The sequence below is a fragment of the Electrona antarctica genome (genome assembly GCF_951216825.1).
Source record: "Electrona antarctica genome assembly, chromosome: 10".
In the NCBI taxonomy this organism is placed as follows: domain Eukaryota; kingdom Metazoa; phylum Chordata; class Actinopteri; order Myctophiformes; family Myctophidae; genus Electrona; species Electrona antarctica.
The window spans coordinates 55,834,364-55,846,606 of NC_136791.1; the positions used below are offsets into that span (position 1 = coordinate 55,834,364).

Here is a 12,243-nt window from a genome sequence, read left to right on the forward strand (position 1 = left end):
GGGATTAGGCAACCGGGCGCGCACTGTGCGCACCAACGCAGACCCAGACAGACCTATAGGCCTGCGGCCGTAACATGCCCCGCCTGCCTCTCACTGGCCTACCGACACTGCCCGTCTTGACTGTCCACTGAGGTGGATATAGCTATGCTGGATAGTCTGATTACTGGTTACTCTGTGGTGGAAAATAATACATGTACGGTATATGATACAAGATAACTGTATAAAGTTTTATTTTTGTAGGAGAGGGAAACTAATAGGCCTATTGTTGATGCCGTTTGCTTTTATGGAATAATTGATTGAACGTTATGATTTGGGTGTGTTCTAAATAAAGTGTTTGTGTTGATTATTGTGTAATTTATTTGTATGTGTAAACTTGAAACATTATTGTACTGTAAAAAAAATATTTTCCTAAGCTTGATCTTTATCTTTTTTAGTAATAGTATTAGTTTACTATAATTTGATTAATACACGATAATCAACACTAACACTATAGAAAGAACACACCCAAATCAAATCATAGTACAACATACACATGTGTTCAATCAATTATTCAATCAAAGCAAACGGCATAAACAATATTAGTTTGCCTCTTCTACAAAAATAAAACTTACAAGGCTGCATTATGTTGCGCGTGCCAAGCTGTCATTCTCTTGTATTATTTCCCACCACGGAGTAACCTCGCATCTCGGAGGACAGTCAAGACGGGCAGTATCGGTAGGCCAATCAGAGGCAGGTGGGGCGTTACCATGTATACATATCATGTCACATCATTGCATTTTACCTTTTATATTAAAGTTTTAACAGCAAGTGGATAAGTAAGTCCCAGCATGGATCATCACACAGACAGTAATGTTGGTCAGATGTGACATTATGTACAAGCATCCCTCCTTTCATGGCATCACGCCATCTGCTGGGCCATTTGTGCCATATCTATGATTTGTGCATGTACAAAATGCAACATGGAGTCCACCGTACGTTCTTTGCTTCCTAACCTGATTTAATAAACCTTGGCTTGGTTGGTCAGAGGGCTCTTCTTCTACTATTGTTTTGCACATTTCTCTGGGCAATATTGTCAGTGGACTGCTCTGTTGTCTCTTCACTCATCTCCAGTGCTTGTTTATCTGCCAGGACGTTCTGGTAGAAGGAGTTTATCTGCCAGGACAGTGACGTAGAGTCATGGAATATTTCATAATCCATGAGGATTATGAAAACTATTCGTCCCTGTGCCAGGACCTTCTGATGGAAGGTGTTTATGTGCCAGGAGCTTCTGCTGTAAAGTGAACAGAAAAATAAAAATCTTGTCACACACACCTCCAACTCATAGATAGGTAGACTCTGAGGTGTCTGTATCTCGAGAGAGAGTGACGCTCTGTGACGCTCGGTAGGCCAATCAGAGGCAATGTAAACATTTCTTCTCTCGTTCTCATGCCAATACAGATCATTTGAATTTAATTGATACGTCCCGGAAAAGACACGCTGTGATTGGCCAGTGGCAGCTACAACACTAGCCAGCCCCTGCCAGTGTGATTTCTGGTCTAGAGGGCGGATTCAAATTTGCCGGCGAAAACAGATGTGTGCTGTTCCTCCTCCCCTACCCGGTAGAAAACAGATTTGGAGCGACGCCCCTCTTTGGTTTAGCGAAATACGAGGTTCACTCCCACTGTTATATGCCACTTATCTTAGCTCGTTCACCCATGCTTTTTTTTTTAAACAAAATGCCTGCAGTCCCTGAGGCTAACCTCCAACAGACTGGACTGAAAGAGGGGTTTGAAGAGTTGTATTATTATTATTATTATTATTATATTTTTCTTACCCAGTTCGTTGAAAGCAAATGACTCGTGTGTCTGCAGAGCCTGGTAGAATGCCGATATCGCTGCTTTTCCTTTCGGATGAACGGTGAGAAGCAGTTTTCTCATTTGTTCATGCCTGGTCTTTGTGTTACAGATGTCGTTATAAGTCTCAGCTGTGATGATGTCTTTTCCAAAGAGGTCGTCTGCGATGCTCAGAACCGCTGTGACACTTTGAATTAGACCACCCCAGTTCCTCTTCACAAAGTTAGCTTGCATGTCTGTCAATACAAATGGCAGACTATTATATACTGTAGAGCATTATACTATTCTATACTATTATACCATGGGTTTTCAAATAATATTATTTTGAGAGAGGACTTGGGGCTGTCCTGTTTGGTCCAAGGACACCCGATAGTGGTGGTCCCCAGGTTGCTCTTAGTCATAGTGGTCCCTGGATCAAAATCAGTTGAAAACCCCGGCTATTTATTTTATTTTATTTACACAATATCACTGGACATCTGCTCTCATTAAAGTAGAGCTAGAGGTACACAGAACTTGCTAATACGTTGTTTAATAACACTGATTGTTAATTGGGGAAAAGGTTATAAAACAGGAAATCTTCTCATTGATCATTCATTCTATAGTTAGTAGTTTGATTTCACAGTCACATATACAAATAAAATGTTTTACAGAAAGCAAAAAAATAAAGTTAACTGACATTGTATTGCCTGCTTATGAAACTTACTGAAACTAACTAAACCATAGTGTAATGTCCTTATCGATATTTAAGCTTAGTATTTTGGGTCTTTGTCAGTGGTAAGATCTATCTTCATGACCAGGTCAAGTATGAGGTTGCGAATACAAGCAGCCCAAATTAGTTTTCTCCAACGGGTTGCTGGCATCTCCCTTATAAATAGGGTGAGAAGTTCAGTCACGCGAGAGAGACTCTGAGTAGAGTCGCTGCTTCTTTGTCTGGAAAGGAGCCAGCTTAGGTGGTTTGGGCATCTGGTTAGGATGCCTCTCGGGCATCTCCCTAGGGAGGTCCTCGATGCACGTCCCACTGGGAGGAGACCCCGGGGCAGACCAAGGTGCAGGTGGAGGGATCACATCGACTCACTGGTGGAACACGTTACTAATGTTGCTCTGGAGAGGGAAGTATGGAGCTCTCTGGTGGAGCTGTTGCCCCCGATGGATGGATGGATCTTCCATTTAAATGTTAAACTCTATTCCTCCACTACAATGAGTATGATCAAATAAATTATGTAATAATAGTTTGATTGACATAATAAACAGGAAACTAACCTGCAACCTGCATTGCACCTTCATTAGTGAATCCAACAGAGAGGCTTGGTTTTACTGCTGTTTTACTGCAGGACACTTCACTCTGTATGCAGGTAGAAATACATGAAAACTTTACTGCTGTTGAACTGGACACACTCTGTATGTAGGCAGAAATGCATTGCAACTGGACACATCACTGTGTGCAGGTAGAAAATAAATACATAAAAACTCCATAAGTTACTTAAGAAGGTTTTGGGATCCCTCAATCTTTTCTTAGCTGTGATTTGTTCGTAGGTAAGAACATAATCTACACACACTGTGGAGCACTCTTAGGGTGCCTTTTTCGATCTTAAGTGCAATCTGAAAACATAAAGGAAAAACAGCGCCCTCTGCATGATGCTCAAAGTTTGGTCTGATGAGCTCAAGGGGTCCTTGAGGAAGTTCCAGGCAGTCCACAGCAAAATATGGAACATTTTACCACTTTAATCCCATTTTATACTTTGAAAATAGCCAATCTACAAGCTCACAAACGCGTCCCATTACTGCCCATTTTGAGCTTGTAGATTGGCTATTTTCGAAACATTTTGATAAATCTTCAAAACATTTCCCTAGCAGAAAATATTTTCATATGGGGGTCTGCAGAATGCATGTCAATCCGCCTCACTCCCGCCATCAGCCCCCCCCCCCCCCCCCCCTTGCACCACCATATCACCCTCAACACCCCTATTTCCTCACCATTACATACCAAGCAGTTGCTGCCTTAAAGCCCCTCCATATCCACCCTCCAGTGCTAAAATGTTTTATATCCACTACTATCCACTACTTCTGAACATGACATGTATAATATGCTAATTTCAGCAAATTTACACTGATGTCTAGTGGTGAAAGTTGACTATTTTGAGATAAAAAAATAAAATACATTCATGAATATTGAAAATATTGAAATATTGAAAATATGAAAATGTTCAGTTCAGTTCAGTTCAGTTCAGTTTTATTTTGGTCATAAATACAAATACAAAAACAAAAAAAACATTACATTACATGTATTCATTTCGTTGTGTTTTTTTACACTTAAACCAAAAGGGTTTAGGCTGAAGCCAATGGCTTATTGTGCCTATCCCAGGGGGGGAGTGGGGGGACATAAAACTGACAGAGAAACAAAGAGAAGAAACAAAAAACAAGAAAAACAAAAAAACAAAACAAAACAAGAAACAAACGGACAAAAAAAAAAAAAAACAGAAAGACACACAGGAGAAGACAGATTTTATCACACAGTCGCACATGAGAAGAATGTTATTTAAATGGTTATTATATAGTTATTACATTACTTTATCATAATAATTGTGTACTAATATGATTAAGATATGATTAGTAAATATACTAGGTTATAATAATGTTCTATACTTATCTATTATTTTAGATTTGTACATTCTTTTAAATGTATTAATTGAGCTACACTTTTTCAGTTCATTGTCTAAGCCGTTCCACAGTTTCACACCTCTTACGCTTATACATCTCGCTTTCTTGTTGGTTCTTGCCTTAGTCCCCCTGAATATGCCGAATCCCCTAAGATTGTACCTGCTCTCTCTCGAGCCTCGAACAACTCCTGGACACAGGGCGGAAGCAGACTGTTATGTGCTTTATACATTATAACTGCTGTTGAGAGGTCTACCAGATCATGCAATTTTAGGGTGTGTGACTGAATAAAAAGGATTTGTTGGTGCGTAATAATCGGCGTGATTTATAATTCGGATTGCTTTCTTTTGGAGAAGAAATATGGGGTTGATGTTTGATTTATAGTTTCTCCCCCATACTTCCACACAATAACTGATGTGCGGAAGTACGAGGGAGCAATACAGTAAGTACAGTGATTTCTGGTCCAAAATGGGTTTCATCTTATACAGTATTCCGATAGTTTTAGAGATTTTGGTTCTTAAATTGTTTATGTGTGTATGCCAGTTAAGTTTGTTGTCAATTATAATTCCTAAGAATTTACTGTCTTGTACTTGTTCGATTTCAACATCAGCGAACTTGATTTTGATCTGTTTGTCTATTTTCCTATTTCCAAAGATGATGAATTTAGTTTTGCTTAAGTTTAGTTTATTAATATCAAACCATTTTTTCAGAGTTATAAGCTCTTTTTCTACTGTGTCCATGAGCTGCTCGAGGCTCCCCCCTGTGCAGTACAGACATGTGTCATCCGCGAACAATACGCAATTTAAGTTTTCCAATATTTCACATATATCATTTATGTACATTATGAACAGTTTGGGCCCAAGTACAGAGCCTTGTGGGACTCCATATGAGATGTTTTGTTTTTCCGACTCAACATTATTCATACTTACATACTGTTGTCTGTTGCTGAGGTAGCTCTCTAGCCGGGAGGCATAATATGGTCCGACGGAGCATTGGTTCGACATGCGTCCGCACCTCGGACTAGCGCCTGCTCCCGTGCTTGCGGTTATGGTTAGGTTAGGGGTATCAGATCAATGAATCGTCGGACCAAACACATGTAACCTCTCTAGCCATGAATTTGCAGTTCCTCGAATACCGTATCTTTCCATTTTTTTTAGGAGCAGGCCATGATGTATGGTGTCAAATGCCTTGCTCAGATCAATACAAACCCCTACAGTATATTAATTATTGTCAATTGCTGTAGATATATGTTCTACCAATTTCGTGACTGCCATAGAGGTGGACCTGTTTGATCTAAAACCATACTGGTGACTGCTTAATAAATTGTGTTTTTCTATGAAGTTATCAAGCCTTTGCACAAACAGTTTTTCTAGAATTTTTGAGAATTGTGACAGCAGAGAGATAGGTCGGTAGTTTGTGAAGTTATATTTGTCTCCATTTTTGAATATAGGAACTACTCTAGAAGTCTTCATACTGTTTGGGAAGACCCCAGTTAAAAATGATTGATTGCAGATGTATGTGAATGGTGCTACTATACAATGTATGATGTCTTTAATTAGTGCCATATCTATGTCTGTACAGTCTGTTGACTTCTTATTTTTGAGCTTCTGGACAATCTCCAAACTTTCGTTTACAATCCTGATGAAGATCGAATTTGGATTCTGTTTGATTCTGAGTCATCTAAACCCTCACTATCTCTCTGCTCCGGGATGTTTTTTGCAAGAGCAGGCCCGACATTTACAAAGAAGTTATTAAATTAATTTGCTATTTCTTTGGTATTATTTATAATGGTGTCATCTTTAATAAAATGATTTGGGTAGTTGTTACTTACCTGGCCATTTTTAATTATACTATTCAGAATCTTCCATGTACCTTGGATGTTACTTCGGTGTTGTTCCAATTGTTTATGATAATATTCCTTCTTTTTATATCTTATAATACTCATGAATTTATTTTTATATGTTTTATATCTACTTTCTGCCTCCTTTGTTCTATGTTTCATGTATAATCTTCAGTTTGCTCAATGGCTCAGGCGCCACTGTGGTACTAGTACCAGAGGTTGGGCACCCCTGGTTTATTAGACAGAATGTATAAACAGCAACAGAGTACAGTCAATATAGTTTTTCTTTTTACATGCATTTTCAAGGCCCTTGGTCATCCATGGTTTATCTTGTTTAACTTTGTTCTTGAGTTTGGACTGTTTTAACGGGCAGTGTTTATCGTACAGCTTAAGCACGGTAGACAGAAAGACATCATAGGCCTGGTCAGGGTCATCAGTAGCATTTACCTCATCCCAGGTTTGCATGCTCAGGTCAACCTTTAGGGCAGCAACGGACTCAGGTGTTCTACATCTTATCAGCTTATGGGAGTGCATTTGGATATTGTTTTCCTTTTTAAGAAGCTGTTGAAATATCCCAAACACAGGAAGATGGTCACTTATGTCGTTTATTAGTAGGCCGGCCATGGTTTGACAATCTGTTGCATTTATGTATATATGGTCAATCAATGTGGCTGTATCTGTTGTGATTCTACTTGGTTTAGTGATGATTGGGAAATGACCTTTACTATACATTCCGTTTATAAAATCGGCTGTTTTAGCATTCCCATGAGGGTTCAAGAGGTCAATGTTAAGATCACCCGTTAATATATGTACCTTGTTGTTTATATTAGCGAGCATGGTATCAAGCTTCTGATTAAATGTGTCTAGACAGGATCCAGGTGTTCTGTACACACAACTTATGATTATGTTTTTAGAATCTGCCACATCAATTTCAATGGTTATGCATTCCATAATTCCATCAATGGTGGTTGACATTGATGGGATCATGTTGCATCTTAGAGCCGTATCTACATATAGTGCAACTCCCCCAGATTTTGAATTGGTCCTGTCCATTGTGTATAATTCATATCCCTCCATTCCCACATCATAACCTTTTTCTTTTTCTAACCAGGTTTCGGAAACCGCTATTACGCTGAATTTGCTAAATTGACACAGATATTTCTCAATTTCTTTATAATTTTTGTACAAGCTCCTGCTGTTGAAATTAATTATTGCAAAATCACCTTCTGTTTTGACCTCTTTAAATTGCTTATCAGTATAGTACTCACAGGTATTACTAATCCTGTTAAAGAAGTTATTTTCCGGGTCTATATCATTACCAAAATCGTGGATTTTGTATTCCATGTAATCAAAAGTTTTTAAGTTGAGATTTTCACATTTTGAATATAGTAGATGTATGGAATCACTCCCATAGTTAAGATTAACAGTGGATTCTAGATCATCATCATCGATGTCCCTAAAGGGGAACTTAATTTCATCCTCATCAAGTGTCATTGTTTAACAAAAAAACCTTAAATAAAATCATGACAATGAGCTTGGAAATCCAACAGTCCGCATTCTGCATATACCTGCACACACGCACGCACGCACACGTCCGCCCGCACACACCGGAACACACACACGCCCGCATGCCCACACCAGCACGCACAGGCACGCACGCGCGCACCCGCACACACCGGCACACACACACGCCCGCACGCCCACACCAGCACGCACACCCGCACGCACGCACACACGCCCGCACGCACGCACACAATAATCGCCCACAAAACCGGCTATTTGTCCGTACAAAAAAAGTGAAAAAAATAATAAAGAGGTCATTGCTAGTTCCAGTCCACAAAAAAAGAACAAAGCACAGTTTCGGAACCCCATGGGGCCATGTATCCACCACAGAACGGGCTATACATCCATGTACAGAAGTTGAATAGTAAATAAATAATTTGTCAAGTCCAGACCCCGAAAAATAAGTCGCTGGGGCATTGTCCTTCCCAGATATGTCCACAAGCCAAGTTCCATGCAAATAAGGAGACAAAAAGAACAACATGCGAACAGAGATTCGCATGGCAGGCGGCTTTTCCCTGCATGCAAAGATCACAATGCATCGAAAAAATAAATTGTTTAAATTGGGAGAAAAACGTAGAGAGGTTCCAACTTTCCTTCTGACAAGGGAAATAAACCATGGCCATGCCATGCCCAAAAGGGCATAAACAATCCAAAAAATAATCCAAAAATGAATCAATAGCTTAGCGCTAGCTTCATTGCTACATATCTATTTCTAGCCCTCCGGGCCGAGGAGACAGCAGCATCACGTGTATTCATCAAGGTCTTTCAGTTCTCTTACCATCACTGTCTTCTCTTCCTCAGGAGTGGATCCATTTAGCCGTATTAGCACTTTACAGTTCCTGGTCCACGTTGATTTTATCTTGCCTTTCTTCTTCAAGGAGCGTGCCTCTCGTGCAATCTCGGCATTTTTCCTGGTAAGGTGCTCGTTCAGGTAAACCTGGGTCCCCTCCAGTTTCTTCCACTGCTTCAGTAGTTCGGTTTTCTTCTTGCGGTTCACAAATCGAACAATGATAGCAGGTTTAGCCTTCTCACCGTTCTGATCCTTCCGAGGAAGCGTGTGGCACGCGGAGATAGCGTTTGCATCAACTTGTATTTCTTTGCTCTCGAGAAATTTCAAAAGTTGCATCTCCAGCGTTTGTAGGTCATCATCCGCAGCGTCCTCACTGACGTCTCCACCCCCCGCTATCGCTTTTGCGTATGAGCGGGGTTTGATGTTAAATCCCGAGATAATAACATCATCCATTCGTGTGTATTGTTCCAGGTCTTGTACACGTCTTTCCAGCTGATCGATGGTTTTGTTCTTGTCTTTTATCATATCCTTAAGTTGCCTGACTTCGGATACAAGTTCTGTCAGCGCCTTCAGCTGTTTCGTCACTTTGGCCATCTCCGATGACATGTCATCGTCTTCTTCTTCCATCACAGGGACAGGGTTGGAACGTTGCTTCTTTGGTGACATGATGTTCTTCCTTCTTTATGTTATAAAGTTAGGTTAGCTTATTTCTGTTCAGAGAGACAGCGTTCTACCAAGACAGCGTTCTACCGGGAGACGGCGTTCTACCGGAAATGATGACGTCACCTGTCACCTGTCTGTTCACTTCAATGTTTGGAGTCTGGTGTTCCACCATATTTAGACTTTAGTTTAGGTATTCTTGTGCTGTAATCACAAACAGGTGTGACTGCAGGCAAGGCCATGGAGTCATGCAAAACCACACCCACCTGGGTGAACACAGGTAGGAAAGTGAATTCCCAATGCCTTATATGGGATTGGTGGGGCGGTTCCCTATGTTAATTAGGATGCTAATTAGGATATGTGGGGCGTCTACCTATGATAATTTTAATGAACTGGCACACCCCTTCAAGTTACGAGGATTTGGATTCATCATCATAAGAACATGCTTACGAACAATTCTGCGAACGTTTCATGAATCTGACTGGACTTCTCTTAGGAATTCACTTAGAAAGAAATGTAAGAGGAAAAGTTAGGAACTTATTGGCGCATGAGGCCCAATCTTATATTTTATGATCATTACATTACTATCTTCAATCAGCTCTGTTACTTTTGAAATGTTCCACTTATATTTACCTGAACATGACGTGAGTCAGGCTCTGTGATTGGTTCTGATTGAGGATGAAGAATCTGATGTTCTTGAAGAAGAGACACAGTAGTCTGACCTACAACAACAATACATAGTTACATTACACTGTTCTTTTTCTGATATCATAATCACACGTATCAAACTAAACCTAATGAATCATGCTTACATGCATTGCAGTTTCTCGAGCCCGGCAGAATCCAACCAAGCAGTTGTTGAAAGATGCTTGGCCTTTTCTCCAAGTCACCTGACACCAGAACAAAATATAGCTGTAATCATTCAGAAGATTGTATTGATATAACTATTTCATTCCACTTTTGTCTTTTTTCTTCTTTTTGGGCGACTCCTCTGTGGCCCACCAGCGGGGGGCTCAAGTACCACCAGTGGTACTACAGGGGCGCCTAACTTTGTTTCAAGGTGGGGGAGCACAGATTTGGACTCATGCCCGCACGCGCAAAATTTGGGCACGCGCGAAGCGTGTGCCCGGAAAAAAGATGGCGTTTTTTCGGGCCGAGTCGGGTGTCTTAGCACGATTCTAACTCTGTTAAAAGCATGACAGCCACTACTAAGAAGTCACTACTGACCTTGTTTAAAAATACCCACATGGTTAACTGCAGGGCTAACAAGCATTGGTAGGCTACTGCACATTCATGTAATGAATAATAATTTAAGAAATCATAGCAGATTATATGAGTTAAAAAAAAAGGATCTCAATTCCACAGCTGTGGAACAAACTTCCAGCTGTAGTACACATGGCCGGCCTGTAGATGGCCACCAACAAAAAGAAAAAGCTTATTCTGGTATTTCACACAGGTGTTGCCAAATAACTAATTATCTTGCCAGTCAGATGCTTGCATATGACATATCTAGGTCATATCAATTTAATCAGCAGAGCAGTGCTGCTTCTCTCTCTGAGTCTGCACACACTGACTGACCAGCTAAAGTTTTAATATGCCTACTTTAAACCATAATATGACAAACCTTGGATTAATTCTTCTGAAAACGAGCAGCAAGCACAAAGTAAGTGATTCACACAGGCAGGCATTGGAAATGGATGCAACGCACCGTTATTTTTTTAACACGCAGCACCCCTCTCCCTCTCTCTCTCTCTCTCCCTCTCTCTCTCTCCCTCTCTCTCTCCCTCTCTCTCTCCCTCGGCTTTCTTTCACGTGTAGACTGTCTGCCAAGCTACACCAGATATTTCTGTGGGGCGCAGTGCGCCGGTTCATTTTAATCTGCTGGAGCAGCTGCTCCGTTTGCTCAATGGCTCAGGCGCCACTGTGGTACTAGTACCAGAGGTTGGGCACCCCTGGTTTATTAGACAGAATGTATAAACAGCAACAGAGTACAGTCAAACACTCAGTTCAAACGGGATAGCACAAAACAAGTCTGTGCGGTCTTGTTTCCATGAACAACATTAAATATCATCACAGGTAAAAAATAACAAAATCATTAGTTACCTTCTTGAATGTTGGCGGACCAGGTAATGTCGTCAGCGCCTCTCACTTTAACGTTAAATGTGAAGGGAAGAGGCTGCTGGAAGCAGGCTTCAAAGTAGCCTTTGAACACCGTTGGTTTCAGGGTGAATGGCAAGTTCTGCACAGACATATTGATCACTATCTTCCATCATACATTCATTTATTGTACATGCAATATGTTTATATGTATACCAAAGTACACCTTTACCAATAAAACATCTACCATGCATAATGATAGAGTAATTAAGCTGAATGAGCATCAATAAAACATCTACCATGCATAATGATATTTAAGCTGAATGTGCATCAAGACAAACTCACCTCAGGGTGAATTTCCTCTCTTGGATTACTCATGAGCTGGTACCTCCCCTCTACCAGTAGACAGTTGGTACTCTTGTAAACTCTACAGAAATATCCTCTCTCCAACTCTAACTCCCTCTTGATGTCCTGCATGCCACACACACACACACACACACACACACACACACACACACACACAATTTACAATTTAGGCATTTAGCAGACGCTCTTAATCCAGAGCGACTTACAATAAGCAATAACAAAATCAAATAATAAAAGCATGGCATACATCACATATATAAAAAGTAGTTATCATGACTCAAGCGTAAACTAAGAACGTAACAGTGGAGTAGAGATGGGATTTATGGCTCTTTGAAGGGAGCCGGATCTCTGGGATCCGTTCCTTTCAAAGAGTCGTTCAAAAGACTGGCTCTTTTGAACGACGTTCCCAATGGGGGGGGGGGGGGGGGGTGTGGGGGGGG

At 40.7% G+C, this 12,243-nt stretch overlaps 1 protein-coding gene across 1 annotated transcript; it reads right to left on the reverse strand.

Annotated features, from left to right (window-relative positions):
- Window positions 1–632: 632 nt before the first annotated feature.
- LOC306931385 (uncharacterized protein) lies at window positions 633–11,878 on the reverse strand. The gene is made up of 7 exons (XM_079512761.1): window positions 11,783–11,878; window positions 11,444–11,579; window positions 10,153–10,230; window positions 9,974–10,062; window positions 3,093–3,174; window positions 1,814–2,068; window positions 633–1,270 (listed from the first exon to the last, which is right to left on the reverse strand). Exons 1-7 carry the CDS (start codon window positions 11,813–11,815, stop codon window positions 1,251–1,253), a joined length of 693 nt encoding a protein of 230 aa, XP_079368887.1. The 5' UTR covers window positions 11,816–11,878; the 3' UTR covers window positions 633–1,250.
- Window positions 11,879–12,243: the final 365 nt, after the last annotated feature.